This window comes from Pteronotus mesoamericanus, unplaced genomic scaffold (genome assembly GCF_021234165.1).
Source record: "Pteronotus mesoamericanus isolate MK-2021 breed Mesoamerican mustached bat unplaced genomic scaffold, CSHL_Meso_final contig_181, whole genome shotgun sequence".
Taxonomy (NCBI): domain Eukaryota; kingdom Metazoa; phylum Chordata; class Mammalia; order Chiroptera; family Mormoopidae; genus Pteronotus; species Pteronotus mesoamericanus.
Genome location: NW_026555077.1, coordinates 11250990 through 11274305, shown reverse-complemented (window position 1 = coordinate 11274305; position 23316 = coordinate 11250990). Strand labels below are relative to the sequence as shown.

General features: G+C 37.9%; 1 protein-coding gene across 1 annotated transcript in view; it reads right to left on the bottom strand.

Annotated features, from left to right (window-relative positions):
- The window catches only part of DNAI3 (dynein axonemal intermediate chain 3), a 62732-nt gene that overhangs the window by 30607 nt on the left and 8809 nt on the right, over positions 1-23316 (bottom strand). The window contains exons 3-12 of the mRNA XM_054566834.1: positions 22930-23111; positions 21850-21954; positions 19287-19445; positions 18026-18225; positions 11971-12087; positions 8506-8696; positions 7548-7672; positions 5499-5588; positions 3339-3425; positions 2338-2466 (exon numbers count right to left, since the gene is read on the bottom strand). Coding sequence (XP_054422809.1) covers positions 2338-2466; positions 3339-3425; positions 5499-5588; positions 7548-7672; positions 8506-8696; positions 11971-12087; positions 18026-18225; positions 19287-19445; positions 21850-21954; positions 22930-23111 — 1385 coding nt within the window. The remainder of the gene's footprint in view (positions 1-2337; positions 2467-3338; positions 3426-5498; positions 5589-7547; positions 7673-8505; positions 8697-11970; positions 12088-18025; positions 18226-19286; positions 19446-21849; positions 21955-22929; positions 23112-23316) is intronic.

Genomic DNA, 23316 nt, shown 5'->3' with positions numbered 1-23316 from the left:
GTCTTTTTTCACAGACACATTTTTATGTAGTTTTAATTAGTATGCATATGAATTTCTATCCTGAGATTATAATTCAAATACTTACCTGTGTACTCATGAATCATTTTAACGGTTTTATAATATATAGATGATGTATCATAATTTCATTACCCATTATTATTAGAAATGTAGGCTCTTTCTGTTTTCTACTATTATTCGTGGAACCAAACACAAATAATAGTAGAAATGAGACTGTTATGAGACTGTTAAACAGGTAAAATCAATGGAAAGGAGGCTTAGTGTTAAATCAGACACCAGTAGCAGGCAGTGAATGTTGTGACACCTACATTTTTTGAGTACTCAGCGGCACAGCTCTGCCAGCGTTCAGAGGATTCCAAGGAGGGTTAGTAGTCCTCAGGGTCCTGGAAGGTCCAAAATTTCATCCAGCTGGCTCTCAACTGAGGTGAAAGCTTTTGGGGCAACCTGTGAAGGTGCCACTCTCAGACCAAAGGGAAACATGACTTTCCCCGCTTCTCTACCCTCCTGGTGGGACTGATGAGCACAACAGCAGAGATGGGGGTTCCAGCAGCTAATAAACAATGAAGTTGGGGCAGGAGGAATGCCACAGGTGCAGCACTGGCAAGGCCCGCTGGCGTCCCAGGGGCTCGGATCCTGGAAACCTGGCTGACACCGCTGTGTCCTGATCAGTTTCAGGTTTGGTATCAGCCACCAACCTCCACTTGTGTCTGATAATCAATCCAGACCCCACGTGGTCTCTCCTTCTAATGAGCTTCCCTTGTGTAGAAAGTGTGAGACTCCAGAGATGCGCTTGCATTAGAGTTTTACGTTCTAATTATTTTTTTAAAATATTACAGAGGTTTGGAAAATAAGTTTTAAAAATAAAATATAATTCTACTTTGTATTTTTTTCCAGACTTCTTTTAAGGATACACTTAAACAAGATTTGTCAGAGTGTCCATGTAATTTTGCATCTTGAGACACAAGTTGCATTATTATTCTTTGTGTGAATTCCCAAAACACAGATTGCTGGTCAAGAGTTCGAAAATTTGGATGCTTTATGGACCACACTGATTAATTGTACTCTAAAAGTTTTATGTTGGAACCAACAATGTTAGAATTTATTGGTTGCATCATCTTCTATTTAACATAGGATATTAAAATTTTTAATCAAAAATTAAAAAGGCCCAAATTATTGTTGTTTGATTATTAATTATTTATTAATTTTTTTGATATTAGAAAGGCTAAATGATTTTCATGTTTATATACTAATTGTTTTTCAGTCAGTATATGTCTTTTGCTTATTCTGGAAATTTTATATTTACTATATTTGGGACAAATATTTTTCATTTTATTATTTGTTCTTTATTGTTTAATTGAGAAATTTACATGTGTGCTTTGAATTCCTTTCAACATAAATTTGTTTAGAAAACTATCTCCATTTCAGAAATATGATATTTTATTTTGATTTGTTGTAATTTTCTTGTAATTTATTTTTATTTAAATTTATAATCACCTAAATGTGTTTGTGGGTATATGGTGTGAGTTAAAATATAGTGTCCTCCCTTGGGTAGTAAATTCCATTACTGTATGTTAAACTTTTATTTTTAACAGAAATTATATCTGGGCTATTTGCTTTGCATAATTCATTTGAATACCTTAAAGGGCTAATCATCTTTCATAGCTCTAATTTTTTAGATATCCTTTTATATTTTCTCTTGTTAGTTCTTCAAAGTACATAGTAGATCTTTAGTGCCCTTGAGTGAAACATTCGGGAATGTTACCAGTTTCCAAGTTCACAAAAATGACTTTGTGAGCCAAGTACAGAACCGCAGAGCCAAACTGCAGGGTAGGTGCTGGGCGGGCAGCTGGACACTAGTTTTTGCTGCACAGCTAGTTTTTGCCTCCCAGCTTGAAGGCGCACTCAGCTCAAGACTGCCTTGGCAAAATTACATCTTCCTTAGTCACAGATCTTCAGAGTCGCCTGCTCCAAATAGCTGACATTGCAAATTTTAGATGTGCAAAGGCTAAGGATGCAAGATATTTACATTCTACTTTTACATATCAAACCTTCATCTTCTCCACTATAGTATAATATCAGTGTTGACACCAACTATATTTTTTTAGTGCTTTTTAAACTGTGGAAGCTGAAACATTGGCCTTACTCTCATCTCCAAGTCAGATATGGGTCTGGTAACAGGGACACAACTGTTTGGTTCCTAGTTCCCGGCTATTTCACAATTTAAATGTATGTGGATTACTGACTCAAAACATCTTTGAACAAAATCTTCCACACATTTTCAATCCAGCAGAAGAAAACTATGAAGCCATTGAGACTCACCTCAAATGTGTCAGACAGCCAATGTATATCTGTAATTGCTTTCTTATGTCCATTTTCTATTGAGGAGACCGCACAGTGTCTGATATACATTGCTTCTTTATTAATGTCTGGTTCGAGGAGAAACATAGGCTGGAAAATTGTTAAAAGAAAGTTATGTGCTAACTTCAGAGAGCTGATGACTGAACTCATACTTGGCTCATCATACCAATTAAAATGAATAACTTGGAGAAATATCAGTTCAAAGAAAAACAGAAATTAGTGTGTCTATGTATCATATATTTAGGTAATGAGATTATGTACTTTCCCCCTTCAGTTTGGTCTAAGATTTTATCTCTAAATTTAACAAAAATTATTGACCCACTCCCTAAAGAATCAGTGAGCTCCCATTTCTGAAGAAGTATTTCTTTCTGTGCACAGATGGCTGCGGCCCTTTGTTTCTTGGTGAGAGACCTGGTGATGTTCAGGTTGAAGAACTGGGGTGGAGGCATGCAAACGCTGGGTAAGTGGTGAGCTGGGAGCTCAGGGAGCTGTCCCCAACCCTTCTGGCAGAATCCACAGCTTCACAAAATCCGAGTATATTATCACCCCCTTCATTTTATACATGAGAAAGTTAGTATTCGCTGAGGTGAGGGAAATGTCCAAACTTACAGGACTGTGATCCAGAGCCTGGGTACCTGGCCCTTCTGTCCTGTGCTCCTTCAACTATATCACCTTAGGAAACTCACTCAGCTCCTTCATTTTATGTAATGCCAATAAAACAAAAAAGGAACTTAACAGCCTGGGACAGATGGTGCCACGTGTTTTGTGCTGTTTTTAATCAAGGGCCTACAAAGAAGTGATTCAGAGCAATGTCCTAAGCAGATGTGAAGGTTGGGAAATAATTCCAGCACTTTTTTTTTCCCCTATCGAGTCTTTGTTCAACTTGGCAACTCTGTTATGTACTTTTTGATAAACTCCTGGATGGAAAAAAAGGTGAAAGAGGAAAATTATAAAACGTTAACCTTGAGTGTGGGTTTTTTACTTCTACTACCGCCTGTCTTAATGTTTTCAATGCGTTCAGCATGTGCAGTAATATCCCACATGATAATCTGAAACAGAAATAAATGTTATTACATATTTTCAGGATTAAAGATTAAAAAAATCTATTTGTATTGGCATGCACTTGGATAAATCAATCATCTTGGGGGATAATCAAATTTAGCCTACATCTTAGGTAAGTCAGAAACTTCTAAAGCTAATATTGGGTTGGCCAAAAAGTTTGTTTGTTTTTTTCTGTGAGATGGCTCTAGTAGCATTTAGTTGTCTTTAACTTCATTTGAAACAATTTTGTTAGATTGTATTATGACAGCTGTTGTATCAGTGTACATTTAAAAAAACATCAAAATTGGTGAATTTTTGTATGGCTATTTTAATATTGAAGATGGAAGAAAATATGCAACTTTCTTGGCATATTATGCTTTATTATTTTAAGGAAGGTAAAAATGCAACTAAAACACACAGAAAAAAAAAATTTGTGCAGCATACAGAGAAGGTACTGTGGCTGATCGAATGTGTCAAAAGTGGGTTGCGAAGTTTCATGCCGAAGATTTCTCTCTGCACAATGCCCACCATCAGGTAGACCAGTTGAAGTTGACAGCAATCAAATCAAGACATTAATTGAGAACAATCAACATTATACCACACGGGAGATAAGTGACATACTCAAAATATCCAACCAAATAAAGTTATTAGTGAAAATGAAAAATGTGTCTTTTATGGAAAAAAACCATATGGACTTTTTGGACAACCCAATATAAAAATGAATGTTTTCTTCTCTATAAAAGTATTTTCAACACTTTGATTTTAGTGCTTGTGTTAAAAGTGCCAGTAATTTTTTAAATCCAAGATGAACATCGTGCAATTCCCTCTGCGTTGGGAAGAGTGCACCTTATGTTTGGAGAAATGCGCTATAATTGTGGGGACAATTGTTTTAGACTCCGGAGAAAATGGCCTCTTCGCCAGAATCAAATACAAACACTCAATTGTCCAAAAAGTCTAAGAAATGATGATTTCTACTTAATTGGATGTTATGGCCAACTCCAAATTTGCATATTCATGGTCTTTTTTTTTGAAAATCAGAATGAGGTATAAGATGTACCACCAATTAGATTAATGTTTAATGATTAGAAGTAATTTCAGTACACTCAAATGTTAACATGTCAGGATGACAGAATTGTGAGTGCTTTTATTTTGATCATTTGCGTTTCTAAAATACTTTAAAACAAAGTTGTATGACCTTCATAATGAGTGAGAAAGGCATTTCAGGATTTGCAGGGCTTGGAAGATGGTCTCTGGATCATCATTCTGACCACCAGTTATTGTTGAACAAAACGGAAGGAGAAAGTTTGTTTTCTTGGATGCTTTTGGTTTTGGATAAATGGGCATGAATGCTGCAGACATTTAAATTTCAACCACCAGAAGTGTTCCTAGCCATGCCCAAAAAGATCATATACACTTATAATAGTGAAATTCACTGGATCACAGTGAATGTAAACTTTGATTATAAAACAGCTTTAAGCTTTTTGTTTTCCTTTATTGAAGAAACTGGTAATTATAGAGTAGGATCTAAATTTTATATAAATTAGATAACAAAGAGAAAACATGGTATCAAATTATACACACAAATTCAGTAATATATGTATGTTTTCCAGTGAATTTCTGTTTAAATTCTACATTACCTCCTATCTCCTACCTCTAGGGAAATTTCAAAAGAGGCATCTTGACCAGTGGGTATTAATGCTTGTAGATTTTGTTGTTCTGTGAAATCTGGTCCAATGTGTGATTTTTATCTCAGCAATACAAATAGATTTGACCCGGTTTTGTTCCAACTATGACTGAGTCACCCTGTGAATACCTTGAGCCCCGACACCACATCTCATACATATTTATTTATTTCCTTACAGCAGACAGATTTTTTAAAATTTTATTTTATTTTTTTACATTCCCATCCCCCAACCTCCTAACACATCTTTATTCCCCAGCTGCTCGCATGGTGATTGGCACACAACTGGCATGCTTTCCTTCTGCTCAATTGACTCCTTCAGTTCAAAAAACTACCAATCGAAATGTCCTACAGAATGTTGTCTAAATTAACAAATAGCTGAAAAAAAATCCATGCATACCTGTCCATTTATGCAGCCTCCAGCAATAATATTGGGGTTAGTTGGACAGAACTTGAAGCAGAAAATGTCTTCTGGGCTCTCCAGCATTAACTAAAGTCCCCAAAATTCAGGAGAGTGAGAAAGCCTGTTAAGATCATGGCTACAAAATAATACTGAGACCGTTAAAAGTCTAATTTTATAGCTCTCTATAAGAAACATGCACAGAGAGTCCATTCCCAGAATTCTACCTCTGAATGAGGAGTTGCTGTTGTTGAATTTTATTGTGGACATTAGCCATGTGTATGATAGCAGGTATATTTTCAAGGGGACTGGTTTTATCCTCCCTCATGCTCCATGAGTTATGGTTGGGGCATTTTATAACTTTTCATAAACAAAAAGACCATGAAATCAATGTTTTTGAAAAGTGTGGAAAGTAAGCTCTGAGAAGACAGGGTATTTGTCTGTTTTGTTCTGTGCTGTACACCTAGCCTGGCACGCAATGAGCATGCAAAAATAAAATATGTTGTATGAGATAAGGTGAAGGTATTGCCAGTGAATACATTTAAAATTTTAAAACAATGCAGCACACAGAAGGTAAACAAACTCACGTGCTTGTGGGGTCCGGAGGGAGCTCTTCAAGGAATATGCCAGTGTGAAGGAATAGGTATGTTAACCATAGGTAGCACTGGTACTGTTGGGTTACCACCAAGCAAAACACTTGAATGGTTACTGTTCTTCTTTAAACATAACTACCAAAAACATAGACCCCAAGGCCATTGGTTTGCCATCAGTGAGCTAAAGATTGTAAACTGGAAGTGGGGTTAATAATCTTGGTTAATTTGGTACTCTGTGGATTCTAGAGAAGTCTCTACTTTTGAAAATAAAATCTTTTAATATTCTCCTGTAGTTTTGATATAAAAACAAAGACAAAATAAGTCATTTACATTATTTCGTTAAGAAATTATTTGTCTTTTTAAAGCTATTCCTCAAAATAGAGGAAAGGAAAGTGTTTCCTCTTGCTATTTGCCTGGAAGTTCAGGCAAGATGTCCATGTCATGTGGTGGTGAACAGATCTGCTCTACTAGAAAAAGACAGAAAACACAGCAAGAGAATGGTGTCATTTTTGTGTAAGTAGGCTGGTAAGAAATAACCAGAGAGATGTCATTTTGTCCTTTGAGTCTATAATAATTAAAGTATCTAGACTTTATTACAGAAAAACTGCCTTAATTGAGATGAATTAAGGAAGAAGGAGTAAGGGGAGCCTGGGGTTTATCAGGGAAAGCCTTAATTATACAATATTTTATAGAAACAAATTATTATTATACTTAAGTTCATTGAAAAAATCCTTATCTAATCCTATATAGTCCCCTCCCCCTAAGCTGAACACTTGAGCACTTACTGGAAATAGAATCCTATGGGGCAAACTCAGCCTTCAGCCTTGTTTTATTTGGACTGTTTTGTATTTTGGTTGGTTTCAGTGGGTGCTTTTGTGTATTTTGGTTTGGCTTTAAAATAGGTATTTCAAAAGGTAGAGATTTCACACAAAATTCCCAATTACTGGATTCTTTTGATAAGTGGGACCACCAGGCAAAAAGAGAGCTGAAGAGCAGCTGTCCCCACAGATGGGCTGTGTCCCACGGCTCCCTATTCCTCTCCCACACACTCATCTTTTCTCATTATCAGCACCTACTGGTGATCCTTGGAATTTAGGAAATTCATGTGAAACTAAAATCTACTTGCATTTGAACCATTACTATTTAAATAAAGCCCATAAAAGAGTTTGCTCTTTAAAATCAGTTGACCACTCCTCTTACACTCTTTGTTTTATTTAAAAAATAACATGATTTGTTTAACAAACCTTTTCAGTAAACTAAGTGTAAACTTTCATTTTGTTCAGATTGAATGATCACAAATTCCGTATTGAAGAAAGTCTGACTTTGTAAGGGTTTACACTGTAAACTTTACTACATTAAGTGATTATCAAGCACTTTGCAACTGAAACTGCTAAAAGAGACACGTGAAAGTAATATTTGAAATTTTTAGACTACGTGGACGACTGTCTCATATTACCTGAGGATGGATGGGATCGGAGAAGCTCCAGAAAAGAATCAGTGACGGCTGGAGCAATAGTTTACCAGAAAAGTGAACTCGCTCTTCGAAGGAGAGTCGCACGGCTACCGACACAGCTAATAGCCCTGATTGGAACACAATGAAAATGAAGATCTGCAGCGATTGTTCACGGTGAAGAGTTTGTAGGTTTTGTGCTTCTAAATAGTCACTATTCATTTCCCTTTGGATGGGACTTGAGTAAAAGTATTCTACAGGAGACTGAGAGTTTTTTAGAGCTCCGCTGTTTAATGTGGTTGCCAGCAGCCACGTGTTGCTTATTTGGCACTTGAAATGTGCCCACTCCAAACTGAGATATACTGATAGGACAAAATAAACATCTGACTTTGAATATTTAGTATAAGAAATTGTATGCGTATGTGTGCCCCCGCACGCGTGTGAGGAAAGGGCCAATGCTGGGGAGGGAAAGAGGAAGAAAGAGGGCAAGCACCTCTCCCTCTGAAGTCCCACCTTCACACATTCCTACCTCCCCTGGCTGCTGAGAGCTTCAAAGGAGGTGCAAGCTCCTCTCTTGTCCAGCAATCAGAGAGGCAAGTGTCAGGGGGAATAAAGTTAGCCTTGGGCGTCCAAAAGGCCCGAGTCAATCCAGGTTTGGCATTGCACCATCTGGGGGCCTGAGCCAATCACTTCCCTGAGTGGAGCTCTGTCCTATCCTTGTAAAGTAGAGGTCACAGAGAAATAGAATCCTATGGGGCAAACTCAGCCTTCAGCCTTGTTTTATTTGGATTGTTGTGTATTTTGGTTGGTTTGAAAGACACACGACTGAGAGAAGGTGTGGAAAGAAAGCACTTAGCAAATGGAGGTGATCTTACTGAAATTGAGCTGATTTCAATTTTACACACAAAAGCAACAGACTATTGCAATGTCATCCCAAAGGGAACCGCAGTCTTTCCCATCTCACCGTAGATCTCTGGATGCCACGAGACGCACGTGATCATTTTCTCTGTTAGGTTATGAAGGTCGGTAAAGGACTGGTACTCCTTCAGGTGAGTATCGGTCTTGTCCCCAAAGGTGCCTTCTTCTTCTGCCAGGCATTTCCAGTCATCGATAAATGTGTTGGTGATTTCATTTTGTTGCAAGGCTATTTCAACACTATTTCATAAAAAAGGAAAAGCAAAGCAATGAAGATATTGGATTTTAGTGCTGAATGATATGCTTTCAGTAGCTCTTCCTGCTTCATTTATACTGAAAGAAAAATATATTCTCAATTATATTTGGTAACTAAGGGTTAACCCTGTGTGAAATAAATGACGTAAGGACTTAAGAGAAAAAAAAGTCATGGCAGTGCACTACTCAGAACTCGCTGTTCAGCTTCCAGGATGGGGTGAGTAGACGGACAGCCTCTAGCACCTTCAGTGCTTTGGTTCCCAGGCCAATGAGCGTGGCAGCTGAGGACACCAGGGCCCTGCGACCCTGCCCGCAGCCCAGCGCCCCTCCCACAGGCCTCCTTCCCCCTGCAGCTCCCTGCTGGTTGCCTGGGGCTGACTGTAGCTCTCCCTACCCGAGCCTCCTTCTGCTTTCTTTATTTTTCCGCAGTGTACTGCCCCCCCCCATAAACCTCCACTTTGAACTTGGTCTTAATCGCCTCCTGTTTTTATCCGTTTGAAAATCCCAAACGGATAAAAAAGGCAATTTTATTAGCTATATTCAGTACCCAAATGATCATATGTATTATTATGCTAACATAGAATTTATGTATGTTTGTGTATATATAATTCAAAACAACAAATCAGAGATTTTTAAGGGGAGATTTGGAGTTTAGAAGTGTGTTTGAGTGTGTGTGAGTGTATAGTGGTAGTGGTTTTAGTTGTCAACGCCTGGGAAGATCTAATGTATTTAATTCCCTTACTAAACCTCCTGCAATGCATGAGATAGTCCCTAAAATGGAGGGTTATCCTGCTAAAAATACTACTCGTGCTTCTTTAAGAAACAATCCCAGTGCTAGACTCATCTTCTAATAGTCTAGGGTCTCTGGCTTGACAGGCTCCTGTCCTACAAGTTACATAAAGTTCCCATAATGTTCCTTGTCCCCTCATATGCTTAGGTTTGAAAGCCCCAATTACTCCCCAGCCTCTAGGAGTTTCCCCACAAGAAGGATGCCAGCCAAGGGTTTACCCTAATGATTTAAGCTCCAAATAGTGCAGTGTTTTAATAGGTGTGGTAAGCTGAAAGAGTCGGTCTGAATTTGGAATTTTCTAAAATAAGAAAAAACCCATTTTATTTAGACAATTATACATAAACACTAAATATCATAATATATACACCTCAAAATGTGATTAACCAAGGGTACTGTTTAATACCTCTGTCATTACGCATTAACACTACCATTCACGGCTTAACTGAGTACTCTGGGTTACATTCTTCTTGCCCCTTATCCTTCCAACTAGAACATTTCCCTAGGACCAGCAGAATCAGCATGACTGGGAGCTGCCGGAAAGGCGGAGTCACAGATGTCACCCCGGACCTACTGAGGCAGGGTCTGCTTCTTAACCAGGTGTGCAGGTGGTGCGTGTATGCATATTAAAATTTGAATAACCATGGGCAGGGTAGGTTGGCACCCTGGAAATCCAAGGGTTAAACCAGTTTCAAGTAGAAGCATTTGTTAACATTCTCAAAATCTTATTTCTTTCTGTTTCCGCCAGAATGAGCATGGAATTCCGGGGGAGAAGTTAGAGAGAGGGCCTCTGCTCTGGTTTCCTGCTTCTTCCCTCTCAGGCTGAATGGGGAAGTGAGCCACAGGGAAAGAGAGCGCAGTTGGTTCTCTGTTTCTTGATTCCCGTGCACTCTGTCACCTGGTTCTTGAGGGCAATGAGTTGCAGGCTGGCAAAACTGTTGTCTGAGTTAAAGTCCATGAGCATCTTTTTTTTTTTTTAACCCCCAAATAAAAGTTTCTTAGTTGCTTTGAGAAAACTTGGAAGTTTCTCTCTTATAACATAATTTTCTTCTTTGGCAAGTAAGGCTTCCCTTAGGTTCATTCTGGATAAACTTCTACGAAAAAGAACTCAGTTATGGAAGGGCTCATTTTCAGAACAAAACTAGGCTTATATTAATTAAAAAAAATTTAAAGAAGCCTTAAGCAGTTCTGTAGTGGGAAGAATGACAGTGTATAAGCATGGGTTTCTTGTTTATTCTTTGCCAGTGCTATTTTAATTCCTGTGCCAGTTTGCTCTTATACTTCTGGCTTCTTCTTCCCACACCTCAGGGAAGGAATTATACTCCACTCTTCATAAGCAGAGCAATTGAAAGGGAAGAACAAAACTCCAGACTAAAGATAATACGTGATGTAGATAATTGAGAAATGGCTATAGGCCATTTATTTCCTTGAAATAAGTTATATAGAAACACACTTCTCATTTTTAATGTTCTCATCAGAAAAAATTTAAATATTTTGATAAGGGGAAAAAGAAACCTTAGATTTTCTTGCTTCTTTCTTTTTTTCCCACATAGGAAAAAACTATAGCATGCTTCCTGTGAATGGTAAATAATTAATGCACTTTCTGAATCATTGATGAATTTTTGAACCAGATTCTCCCTAGGCATGGATAATTTTCATGACATTTAATCCAGCTGAAAGAACTAATGATGGTTTCTTAAAACTAAAAAAGCTTAACTTGGGCCATCTGTCAACTTGACAAAAAATGTTTAATTTTGGAAAGAAATGGAAATGAACCTATTGGGTACAACTGGCAGATGGTTCCATCATTGGTGCCACTTCTTTGAACTCTGGTATCAACTTGATGAGAACTTGTCAAGCTCTCTCCCCGATTTAGAAGACCCCGGCTCTGCCCAGGGTCCTAGTACCACTATATAGGCATTTTGAAGACATTCTTTCTTTCAGGGCCAATAAGAGTGATGGCAACGAAGGAATTAGAGATAATGATGATGTCATCCAAGAAGTACCTCCGAGTTGAATTCAGGTTCTTATCTACAAAGATGTTTTTGTAAGTTCCTGACATCATCATTGTAATGATGATCATCATCATCCACAGCACCCTCATCTTTGTAATCCTACAAAATCCAATGAAGGTAACAAGGGGAGTGCAGAGTGGAATAAATAAAAGGAACCATGGTAAATAAATGTTAATTTGCTGTTAGGAAATCATCCTCACATGCTCAACTGTATACATCTTCCAGGTTCACACTGTTTGGTGTGTTCCTAGCTTGCAAGGCTTAGGTTACTGCTTAGCAATAGAGGGGAAAGATGGACTGAGAATCTGTAGAGAGGGTCATATGCTTATGTACATCTGGTAACTGTCTTCATACTTCATCTGATACCATGTATGGAGCTGTTTTTTAAGACCTATTATTATTTAATAAACATATACATCTTATGTTTTATTTTCAAAATTTAAAACACAACTTTTACCTTATGCACGTGTTGTTAAGAAAATCAGCTAACAGCTTTGATTGTCTGAGTGTCTCTTTTTCCTCTTCTAAAAATTCTCTTGGATAATATTGCGTAGTAGCATTTTTGGGATATGTCCTAATATTTTGAAAGAAAATTGAATAATTAAAATTAGATCAGAGAAAAGCAAATATAGTCATGACAGGTCAAAGATTTATCTCTGTGACAGTATTAGGATATTATTTTATATTTAAATTTTATACATTGAATTTTCTCTTTACCCTAGAAAACTGATATTGATGGCCATTCAAAGTATTTGCATATTTTTCTCAAACACAATTAAGCTCTTATTTTCAAAAATTATTTAGATATCATTCTAAACTTACAGGAAAAGTTGAAAGAAGGGTACAAGGAATCCCCATACTCCCTTCACCCCAATTCATCAATTATTAACATGTTGCCACATTTCTTTATCATTTTCTTTTTCTTCATTTGATTACATTAGAGTTTCCTAACCAGTGAAATCCTGGTCCTCCCTCACACCCTGGAAACATTTGGCAATATCTGGAAACATACTTGGTTGTCACAATTGGGAAGTGCTACTGGCATCTAGTGACTGGAGCCCAGGGGTGCTGTTAACCACCCTACAACACGCAAGGCTGTGCCCCTCCCCCAACAGATCATTAGCCAGCTCCGAAATGTCATAAACTCTGCTCTAAATACACACAACTAGGAACAATTTACATTTGGTCAGTAATGGCAGCACAGTCTCTGGAGAAAAACTTATTCCAACCAGACTGACTGCTCTCAGAGCTGACCTTCGCCCTTGAGCATATCACGTTGCATTGAACCTCTGGGCTTTTGTCAGCCTCACCTGCCAGAATGGGTAAGCTCCTGGATCTTAGTTAGGGTGTGGGGCTATAGAAAGGTCATGTGACACAGTCCTTAAGAGTGTGCACTCTGACAGGCTGCCTGGCCTGATTCTATCACTTGCTAGCTAGGTGACCCTGCGCTAATTATTTAACCTCTCTATGCCTCTTTTCTCATTTCTATATAAAATTCTTCAAGTATCTTGTTCATAGGTAGGGTTATTTTAAGAACTGAATGTGTTAGTACACGCAAAGCTTTTAAAACAGTGCTAGCACATTTTAAGTGCTTAATAAAATATTAGATTGTATTTAATCTGTGTTTTTAAAGCAAATATCAGTAAAATGTCTTTGCAAGAGGTAAATATATTAAGTGAGAGTAATCTATAGAGGGATAAAAAGGGTTTTGCTTATATTGAATACTTTCTTATGAAGAATTGAATTCATTCTTTGTCCCCACCTAGATCAGTATCCATAGCAGAAGAAGAATGATTGAAAGAAAGAATGTTGAGCCCTGGCTGGTGTGGCTCAGTGGATTGAGTGCTGATCTGCCAACCAAAGGGTCACTAGTTCCATTCCCAGTCAGGACACCTGCCTGGGTTGCAGGCCAGGTCCCCAGTGGGGGGCATGTGAAAGGCAACCACGCACTGATATTTCTCTCCCTCTCTCCCTCCCTTCCTCTCTCTAAAAATAAATAAATGAAATCTTTAAAAAAAAAAAAAAGAATAATGTTGGTATTAGAACCAAAGAGACTTGGGTTCAAATCTTAACTTTACCTTTACATTTCTATTTCACAGGGTTAAGAAATTATATGGCACCTCCTAGTTTCATCAAAGTAGCAACATGACTAAGAGTCTTTATTTTTTTTTAAATGTGATTTGTTTTGTTGTTTTTTAGCAAATCTATTCATTATCAATTCAAATTTTAATTGTTCCAAATATTGAATTTTCATTTTTAATCTCTCTGCCTCAGTTTATTTATCTGTAAAATGGGGATAGTGCCTACCTCAAAGGGCAGTTGTGAAGATTAATTGAGTTGATGTATGCAAAGTACTTAGAAGAATGCCTGTTATATGGTAAGAGCACTGTAAATATTTGCTTTCATTGTCATTACTCTTTGAACTTCATCTTTGATTTTTTTTTATTTCTTTGATCACAATCATATATCGCATCTTCTCCTCCTCAGACCAGCTAATTTCATAATCTTATTAAGTGGTACCAGCATTCTCTGTCACCTAGATTTGAACCATTTTGAGTTCTTCTGATTCTTTTTTATTTTTCACTTTGTAGGTCAAGACCTGCCCTTATTTCTTTCTTTGCTTTAACTTTTTTTTATTGTTCAAATACATTTGTCTCCATTTTCCCACCACCGCTGTCCCCTGCCCCACCCACCTCCACCTCCCACCCTCAATCCTTCCCCACTTTGGCTTCGTCCATGGGTCCTTTATACATGTTCCTTGATTTGACCCTTCCCCTTCTTTTCCCTGTTACCCCCGCTTTCCCTCTCATTACTGTGGGTTTGTTTTTTCTTTCAACGTTGCTGGTTATATTTTTCTTGCTTGTTTGTTTTGTTGATTAGGTTCCACTTCTCATCTCTTCATTCCAGCTATATAGAAACTATTCATTATTATCAATCAACATTCTTTGAGAGGCTATTAAGGTCCCTGTTGTCAGAAGTTCACTGTCCTTTTCTGAGTCTACCTCCTGAGTCTACCCTGGCTGACTCATTCTTGTCACTTTTCTGTACCCTGGCAGGAACAGAAAAGTCGTCTCTGGTTTGTCTTGACTAAGGAATTTCTCTCAAAATCTAAGATTTGTATCATTTCTCTCCTTCTTGGTGTTAATGAATCTCTGATGTTCTAATTCTCTGCTGAGACTTGACTACCAGTCCTTGTCCTTTTCCTCAACTGTTTGGTTCTGGCATGTATATTCATCTGCCTCCTTGGTTTCTGACCCATTTCTTGTCCTGTCCCCTGGATTCTATGTACATATGCCTTGACTTTAACTCCACACTACATGTTGCTTCACGTAGACCTGAAAAGTATGTTTTGTACTACAGTCCATGTGCTGAGCCTGATTCTCCTGGTCACAGTCTCTCTTGCTGGTATTTCATGGTTCTTCTTTTTTTATAAGTATCTATTGCTCTTTTTAAAGAAGACTTTATTTATTTATTATTTATTTTTAGACAGAGGGGAAAGGAGAGAGAAAGAAAGGGAGAGAATCATTGATGTGTGAGAGATACATCTATAGGTTGCTTCTCACATGCCCCCAACTGGGGACCCAGCCCACGACCCAGGCATGTGTTCTGACTGGGAATGGAACTGGTGACCCTTTGGTTCACAGGTCAGCACTCAATCCACTGAGCCACACCAGCCAAGGATCATGGCTCTTCTTTTAACATTGAACTCAAGTCAGTCATCCATTCCGACATTCTTCCTTAACTTGATTTCTCTCCTTCTCTTTTCCTTTCTCATTCTTTTATTCCCTTCATTTAATAAAATCTGTGCCAGGAACAGTCCTAGAAGTTGGAGATATAGAAGTGAACAAAACAGACCAAGTTCCTGTCTCCTGAGCTTAAATTCTAAGTGGTAGGTAGGAAGAAGGTGAGAAAAGAGAGGCAAGTGATAACAGTGCCATGAAGAAAAAAATAGAGTAAGGGGATAGACAGAAATGGAAGTTGCTTTTATAAAAGAATGTTGGGGAGTGTCTCTTTCAAGCAGAGATCTGAATAAAGGAGGAAATGAACCCTAAGGATGAGAGAACAGAAGCCTATGTAGAGGAACTGTGAGTGTAAAAACATCAGGTATGAGTATGCTTGGTGAATTCAAGGAACAGGGAAGCCAGTGTGGTTGGGATGGGTGAGCCAGGGGAATTATGGGAAATGAGGGTAGAGGGGCAAGTGGGATCCAAATCAGTTTGGCTCTTCTATGGAGAAGAGAACACAGGAGGGCGGGGATGGGTAAAGGAAGCCCAGTTTGGAGGCATTATAATAATCTAGAAAAAAGATGAGGATGGCTTAGTCCAAGATGACTGCAATGGTATATTTTGAGGGTAGACCCAACGAAATCCAAGGTTTTGGGTCTGAGTAATTACAGGAATATCACTGCCATCTACTGAAATGAGGAAGATTCAGGGAGTTTCAGATTTCAGGGTATAAAAATTTTAAAAATTTGTTTTGAGGCATGCTAGATTTGAGACCCTTAATAGAAATCCAACTAAGCACATGAATATAAGCATGTGGAGTCCAGGGGAAAGATAAAGGTTGAAGGCATACATTTGAGAGCCATGAGCAAACAGAATGAATAACAACAAAGGGCTGGATAAAGTCACCCAGGGACTAAGTGTAGTTAGAGAAAACATCTAAGGAGTTAGCCTTGGGGATCCTCTAATATTTAGAAGTTGGGAAAAGTAGGATCCAGTGAAACAGACTGAGAAGGACCTGCCAGTGAGTAAGGAAGGGTACAATAAATGTGGTCCATAGCCAAGTGGAAATGTAAAGAGGAGAATTTGTCAACCATGTTAAATACTGCTGAGAAGCGGAGAAAGAATAGGTATTAAAATTGGATTGGCAACCAAATGATTGGAGGTCTTTGGTGACCCAAAGACTGTTAGGAACAGGCTCAAGATAGATGAGGAAGTAGAAGTAGAGAGTGTGGACACTGTTGTGAGGATTTTGTTGTAAAGGAAAGCAGAGAAATTAGATAATAGCTGAAAGGGTCAAGAAAGTTGGGTTTCATTTGTTCATTTGTTTGAATGGTGGGAATTATAGTATTTTGTACATACATGTCTCCTTTTCACTATTTCCTCTCAGTTTATTGCCACCACCTTACTTTAGACACTGGTCACGTTTTTACCTGTTTAATGACAGCTGACTCCTACTTGGCCAATTGCTTCCACTCCAGGCTTTTTTCCCTCTGCTTTCCAATGCATACTGCCTGGCTCATCTGATTTTAATACCTTACCATCCTGCCTTCCCTCCTTTGCTTCAGAATTTGTCAAAGTTCCCTCCTGTCTGCCACAGAGAAACCACTTCTCTGTCTACTTCTGCTACCCACTCTGTTGTACCGAGGCTGGTCTCCTCATGGTCCCATGCAAAATCTATTCTTCCCATTCTCTTGAATTGTTCAGGGCTTTAAAAAAAACCTGGGCTACTTTCCCTTTCTCCATTTCTCCAAATCATATGTAACATTTGGGGTTTTTCTTCTATAAATCTAAAATTATTTCAAAATAAAATCTTTTTTCATTCTAAAAATATGTATAGCTTAGCTATATATGTCTCCAAATTTATATATACAACATTCAAAACATAGCTCAAAATTACTCCCTTGACAATCCATTTTACATCAATTGAATCCATTCACTCACTGAATCCATTTAAATAGGAGCTTGATGCATGAAATTACATCGTTTGTAACCTCCAAGGGCTCTGGATCTAAGGCTGACAGACAGGTAAGCAGATGAGTACAATATGGGTCCTCAGTGATACCATAAACATACCTTTAAGGTCTAGTGGGGTCCCAGAGGAGGGAGTGATCAACTCTACCTGTTATTTCCAGGAAATCATAGAGGAGAGGGCACTGAACTTAAAGGGTGAAGAGGCACAAGGTGGACAAGGCAGTGAAGGGCATTTTAGGCAGAGCAACAGCAGTAGCAAAGGCAGGAAGATGCCGAAGAGCCAGACTTCTGGGAGATGGGAGCAGTTCACAGGGCTAGAGCACAGAGGACTTGTTTGGAAATGGGGTAAGGGAGGAGGAAGAGGTCGGTGAGGCCAACGGTGCCTTGACAGGGAGGAAGAAGAACCTTCTAATGCTATCCCAAGGGCTCTGGATGTGATGGGGGTGGGGCAGAGAAGAGATTAAGGCAGTGAAGTAACACGATCTGATTTGATGTGTAAAAATGATTTAGGTAGAATAAAGCAGTTAGGAGTCAATCAAAATACTCCAGTTGAAAGCAATACTGTCATTACTAACAACATCTGTCATTTTCCCATGGCATAGTCTTTACAGTCTTACATGGTTGTATCTCATTTTCCTATTAAGATTTTAAAAGGCATAGTTGAAAGCAATTAGAACTTCCTGAATTGACTCTATAGAGATCTAGGTCATCATTGCCAATCCATTTCTATTATAAAAGTCTCTCAAAATAATTATGGACATTGCTAGATTTTACTGTAATTGCCTTTGGAAATACATAAACCCATCATATACTTACCATCTTGTCTGAGTACTTGTGTCCATGACTTTGGGGACTGCTTGCATGCCAACATCTTTCTCAAGTTGCTTAAGAACAAAATTTTTATCTGGGTAGGCTGTACATTCAATATAGGCATCTTTTACACTGGAAGCATTCTGGTCACTAAACTTAATTGGTGCACCAAACTCACATTGTTTTCGAGAAATCATATATGTAATCTGCAACACAGATAAGCAGAAAAGGTAACATAATCAAGTTCCTGGAGAAAAATGGGTATGTGGCAGCTGAGTGGGCGCTCTGCCTTCATCCTCGCAGATCTCTGTGTATAATTTCTGTGCACCCTTCCAGCTCCTGTGTGCTTCTTATTCTCCTGGCCACCACGTGCTGCTGTCCTGTGCAGCACTGCTCCAGGGCTACTGGGACCATTTTTACCGCAAGCGCAAAGAACAGGAAGTGACTGGTTGTTTACATCTCAACTGGTGATGGACTGGTAGGAGAAAATCAGGAAGCTCAATTCTTTTGCTTCTCTTTGGGACAACTCTGAGGTGTAATTTACCCTCCAGAGTTCCCGCAGTGGTTCTGGCTGAAGCCTGCCTTTGGCAGAAATTTTGCCTGAGATTGCACCTTGGCAGGGCTTTTGCCAGGTCCCTCTCCCACTGCTTTACCTGTTTTTTCATGGGACACTTTCAAAATCCATCACTCACATCCAAATCCTCTTCTCAGGGGGTGCCTTGGCAATGCCAGTTGGTTACAGGGATCCTATAATCAAGTACTATGGATTGGGTGGCTAAAACAGGAACTTATTCTCTCACAGTTGAGAAGGCTGGAAGTCCAAGATCAGGGTGGTAGAGGTTGGTTTTTCTGTGGTCTCTGAGGGAGAATGTTGCTTGCCCCTGCCTAGCTTCTAGAGATGCCAGCAATCTTTGGTGTCCCTTGGCTTGTAGATAACAGCACTCTAGTCTCTGCCTCCTTCTTCACATGTTGTTCTTTCTCCCTGTGTCTCTGTGTCTTCCTATGGCCCTCTTTTTATAAGGACTCCAGCCATACTGGAATAGGGCCCTCCCATTTCTAATAGGTCACATTCTGAGGTACTAGGGATTAGGTCCACATATCTTTTGATAATTCAGCCCATAATCCACAACTAAGACACAGGCCATTCTTCTATCCAAGAAAAACCACATGCTTATAGCAAACATAGAAGCCTTACAGATCCTTCAGGAATAAGCATTATTCAGCTACAGGGAGGTAATGACTGGAGATAATAATTCAAGCTTCTGACCTGCTTTGTAGATTCCTTAACTGATTCTTCTTCAATTTCTTTTTCACTGCCCAAAGAAGCCCATGGTTTAGAGATGGGCGGCTTATAGAAAAGCATGTCTTCAGAAATATATTCTTTAAATTCTTTATGTTCCTCCTGTTCTTCTGGAACTTCTGGGGGCTAGAGTAAAACAAATAACTTTCTAAAATACATGACCAAATTGAGGTTATAGCTGCATCTGTATATTTTACAACAGACTTTACTTTTATATAAATTCACTAATCACTTCTGTATTGTTTTTCTTCTTTGTTGGTTCATGCTTTTCAATTTTAAGAAGGAAACCAAGCAAAAAAAAAGAAAAAGGAAGAACAAAGAACAAAAAAACATATCAAGGATACGGACAGAACAGGATAGAATAAAAAGATGGGAGAGTAAGAAAGGAAAAGATATGTGATAATAAAACAGCATTTACAGCATGTCTTTATAAATAGAGAATACTAAAACTTAATGTTAAATATAAAACTTGTTCTCACTTAATGAAATTTCTTTGATAACAGGATTATAAGTATGAATAAACATGATATACATTAAATAATAAGTGAACATTTTAAAATCAAGATGTCCACAAGAAGATATGTAGAGACACATATCAATACTTATATCTACATCTCTATAACCTACCTATAAATTGAATAAGTATCAATAGAAGTGGACTGATACATTGGGTTATCATCATAAAATCAAATCCTGTAAAGCATTTGCAATGAACAAACTTGATCTACATATATATAATATCTAAATAACAACATGGACGGGGCCTAGAATTTTATAATTTAATGAAAAACAAAATTGCAGAATAATTTGCATAACTTTATGTGACTTTTAACAAAACAATAAAATACATTATTTATGGAGTATTCATATATGGTAACAATAAAAAACCATGTACAGAAAGAAAATATAACAACCTTTGAATAATGGTTCCTTATAGGGAAAAGTGGAATTACAGAGGATTCAAGGGGGAGAGAAGCATTATCTACTATATTTTATTTCTTTAAAAAATAAAGTATATTTGATCAGACATTAATATTTGTTAATTCTGGATACTGATTATGTGAATATCTATTATACTATTATCTGTATTTTTCTATATGTTTGAAAACATGTCATTGTACATAGTCATGTGCTGTATAATGACATTTTGGTCAATGATGATAGTCCCATAAGATTATAATAGAGCTAAAATTTCCTATCACTTGGTGATGTTGGAGCCATGGTAAAGTCATAACACAATGCAATTCTTATGTGTTAGTGGTGATGTTGGTGGAAACAAACCTACTGTGCTGTCAGACGTATAAAAGTATAGTATGTACAACTATGTTTAGTACATGATACTTGATAATGATAAAAAATGGCTTCTATGTTGCTGGCTTATGTATTTACTATACTTTTTATCATTATTGTAGAATGTGCTCTTCCTGCTTATTAAAATAAGTTTGCTATGAAATACAACATGACATGTTACACCGGTAGCAACCACAAACATCTTGTGTTTACCACATATCTTGATTGCATCATTTTGCTGTGTGCTTGATTTAATCTCGTGTTGTTTAGACAGTAATGGTAGTCTAGGAGCAATAAACTCTTCCATCTGGGACTGTGTAAGTGACTCTATGATGTTCCCATGATGAGGAAATCACCTAACGACACATTTCTCAGATGTGTCCCTGTTGTTAAGCAGCATAAGACTAATAAAAAAATTTGAACACAAAGAAAAACAACCATAAAAGTAAAATTGAAAATGTTAAGGCTAAGTAAAAGATTATCTTTAGTTTAAAAAGTGTTAGTTATTTTTAAATGCTATGCTTTCCTTTAATTTTCCTTGTTTATTGAACAACCATTCAAAACCCTCTGTCTACCTCAGTTTTACCAAACCTCCCCACAAGAGTGCCAGATCAGAAGGCAAGTCTCAGAAAATCATTACCTTCCATGAACATTTAAAAAAAAAAAACCCTAAAGGTGAACTGATTTTTTCTTTGGAAATCATCATTCTTTTATTTTCTGCATGCCTCCCCATCGACTGCCCACTGACCAAGTCTTCCTTTTAAAATCTCGCTTTTAAGTAATCATGGCAAACATTTATGGAGTCCCCAGCTTTGTGTCAGGCCCTATACAAAGGGCTTTACCCTGTACCAGGCCATTTAAGTTTCACAACAGCCCGGGAAAGGGGTACTATTGGCACCACCATGTTGCAGACAAGTGCAGACTTACCTCAAGTTATAGAGATGGTAAGAGAAGAACCAGGGATATGGGCCAAGGAGTGGCTGAGAGCAGTGGTACTCCAGAGTTGCTGTTTCCGCTCTCATTGGGTCAGTAAAGCAAATCAGTAGCGTACCTGCTACCCTAGGATGTTTGACTTAGTTCATCCCACAGTTACCACTCACCTCCTCTAGGTGCCAGAACCTGGTCTAGGCCCCAGGGGAATGGAGCTGAACAAGAAGGATCATAACCAAGCATAGGTCCCCCCCAAAGGTACCACTTCCTTCTGACAATCCACAGAATACAAGGGCTTGGGTGTGCTTACATTGAAATAGTTTTCCTTGCCCTCTTCAGTTCCAATGATATAAAAGTTAAGTCCATATTTGAAGTCTTTGTCGTAAACAACCAGAAGCTCATCTCCAGGATATTCCTACAGTTATTTAATCAAAAGAGAAGGTTATAGAACATCCCATCCAAAAGCAACAGAATGTATAAGAGTGGGCAAAAGTAGGCTTACAGTTGTTTGTAGGGAAAATAATACAAGAAGTCATAAATAAAAATACAAGAAAAAACTGCTTCACATACAACTGGAAACCTACTTTTGGGTACCCCTGTACATTCTTTTCAAGTGCACATGGAACATCTTAAAGGCTAGATTGTATGTAAGGCCACAAAACAAGTCTTAATAAATCTAAGAGGGTTAAAATCATATCAAGCATATTTTCTGACCACAAGGGTATGAAACTGGAAATTAATTACACAAAGAAAACTGGAAAATTCACAAATATGTAGAGATTAAACAACATGCTACTGAATAGTAAGAGAAAGTCCATGAAGGTTAATGATGTCCTGTGGTCATTTGATTTATTCAGACATCACCACAAAATTGATATTTTTCTAATCAATCCATCATAAAAGATAACCATAGTGCTAATCTATGGCTAATAAGCCCAAATTGCAAAAATATTTTATTAACTCTAAAAATCTTTTAAAACACAATAGGTCCAAACAGGGAAATTTCCTATGCAATGATATTTCTAACAGGAAAATAAAGAAGCATTCTTTTTATTTGATGTTATGCTCTGTTGCATGCTAGGAGACAAATCAGGACCAAAATGATGAATTAAACAATTAGAGCAGTATGGGGAAATAAGGGTAGATTCCTACTCTAATTAAAACTGGGCAAGGATCAGCTTTTCTGGGTGTGGGATAAGACAGTCATTGACAAGTGTTTGCTTTTCACAGAGAATCATCAAACAGGATGCCCAAGAAGGTGTAGGCAAGCTAGTATTTGTCCATAGTAATGGCAAATGCCAGATTTGAATGCAGTAATCGCTACTTTTATTATTATGTACCAGGAACCCCTCGAAACAGACTGAAAAATGAAGAAGGATGTTGTACTTACCTGGATAATTTTTTTGACTGGGTAGAAATCAGATACTGCAGCTCTGTTGTGAAAGTCTGCCAAAATATCTTGTTTTTTGATAAGCTTGTAAGGTTGTTCATCTGTCAGGTCTTCATCTATTCGGCAGTTAAATATTTCTTGGGTCTTGGTAGTTAGCACTAAAGGATAAATTTCTGGATGACCTACGAAAGACAAAATCGAATTGTGACATTAAATGTAACCATTTAAAATACTTGGAACAGGAAACATGCAATTATTTGCTTTAAATACTTGTCTCCATTAAAATTTTTAAAAGAGTCTAAAAATTATTGTTCTTCCTTTTAAAGCAAGTCTATCCATTATAAAAAAATGTCCAAAAAAAGATAAAAAAAGAAAATAACAATTACA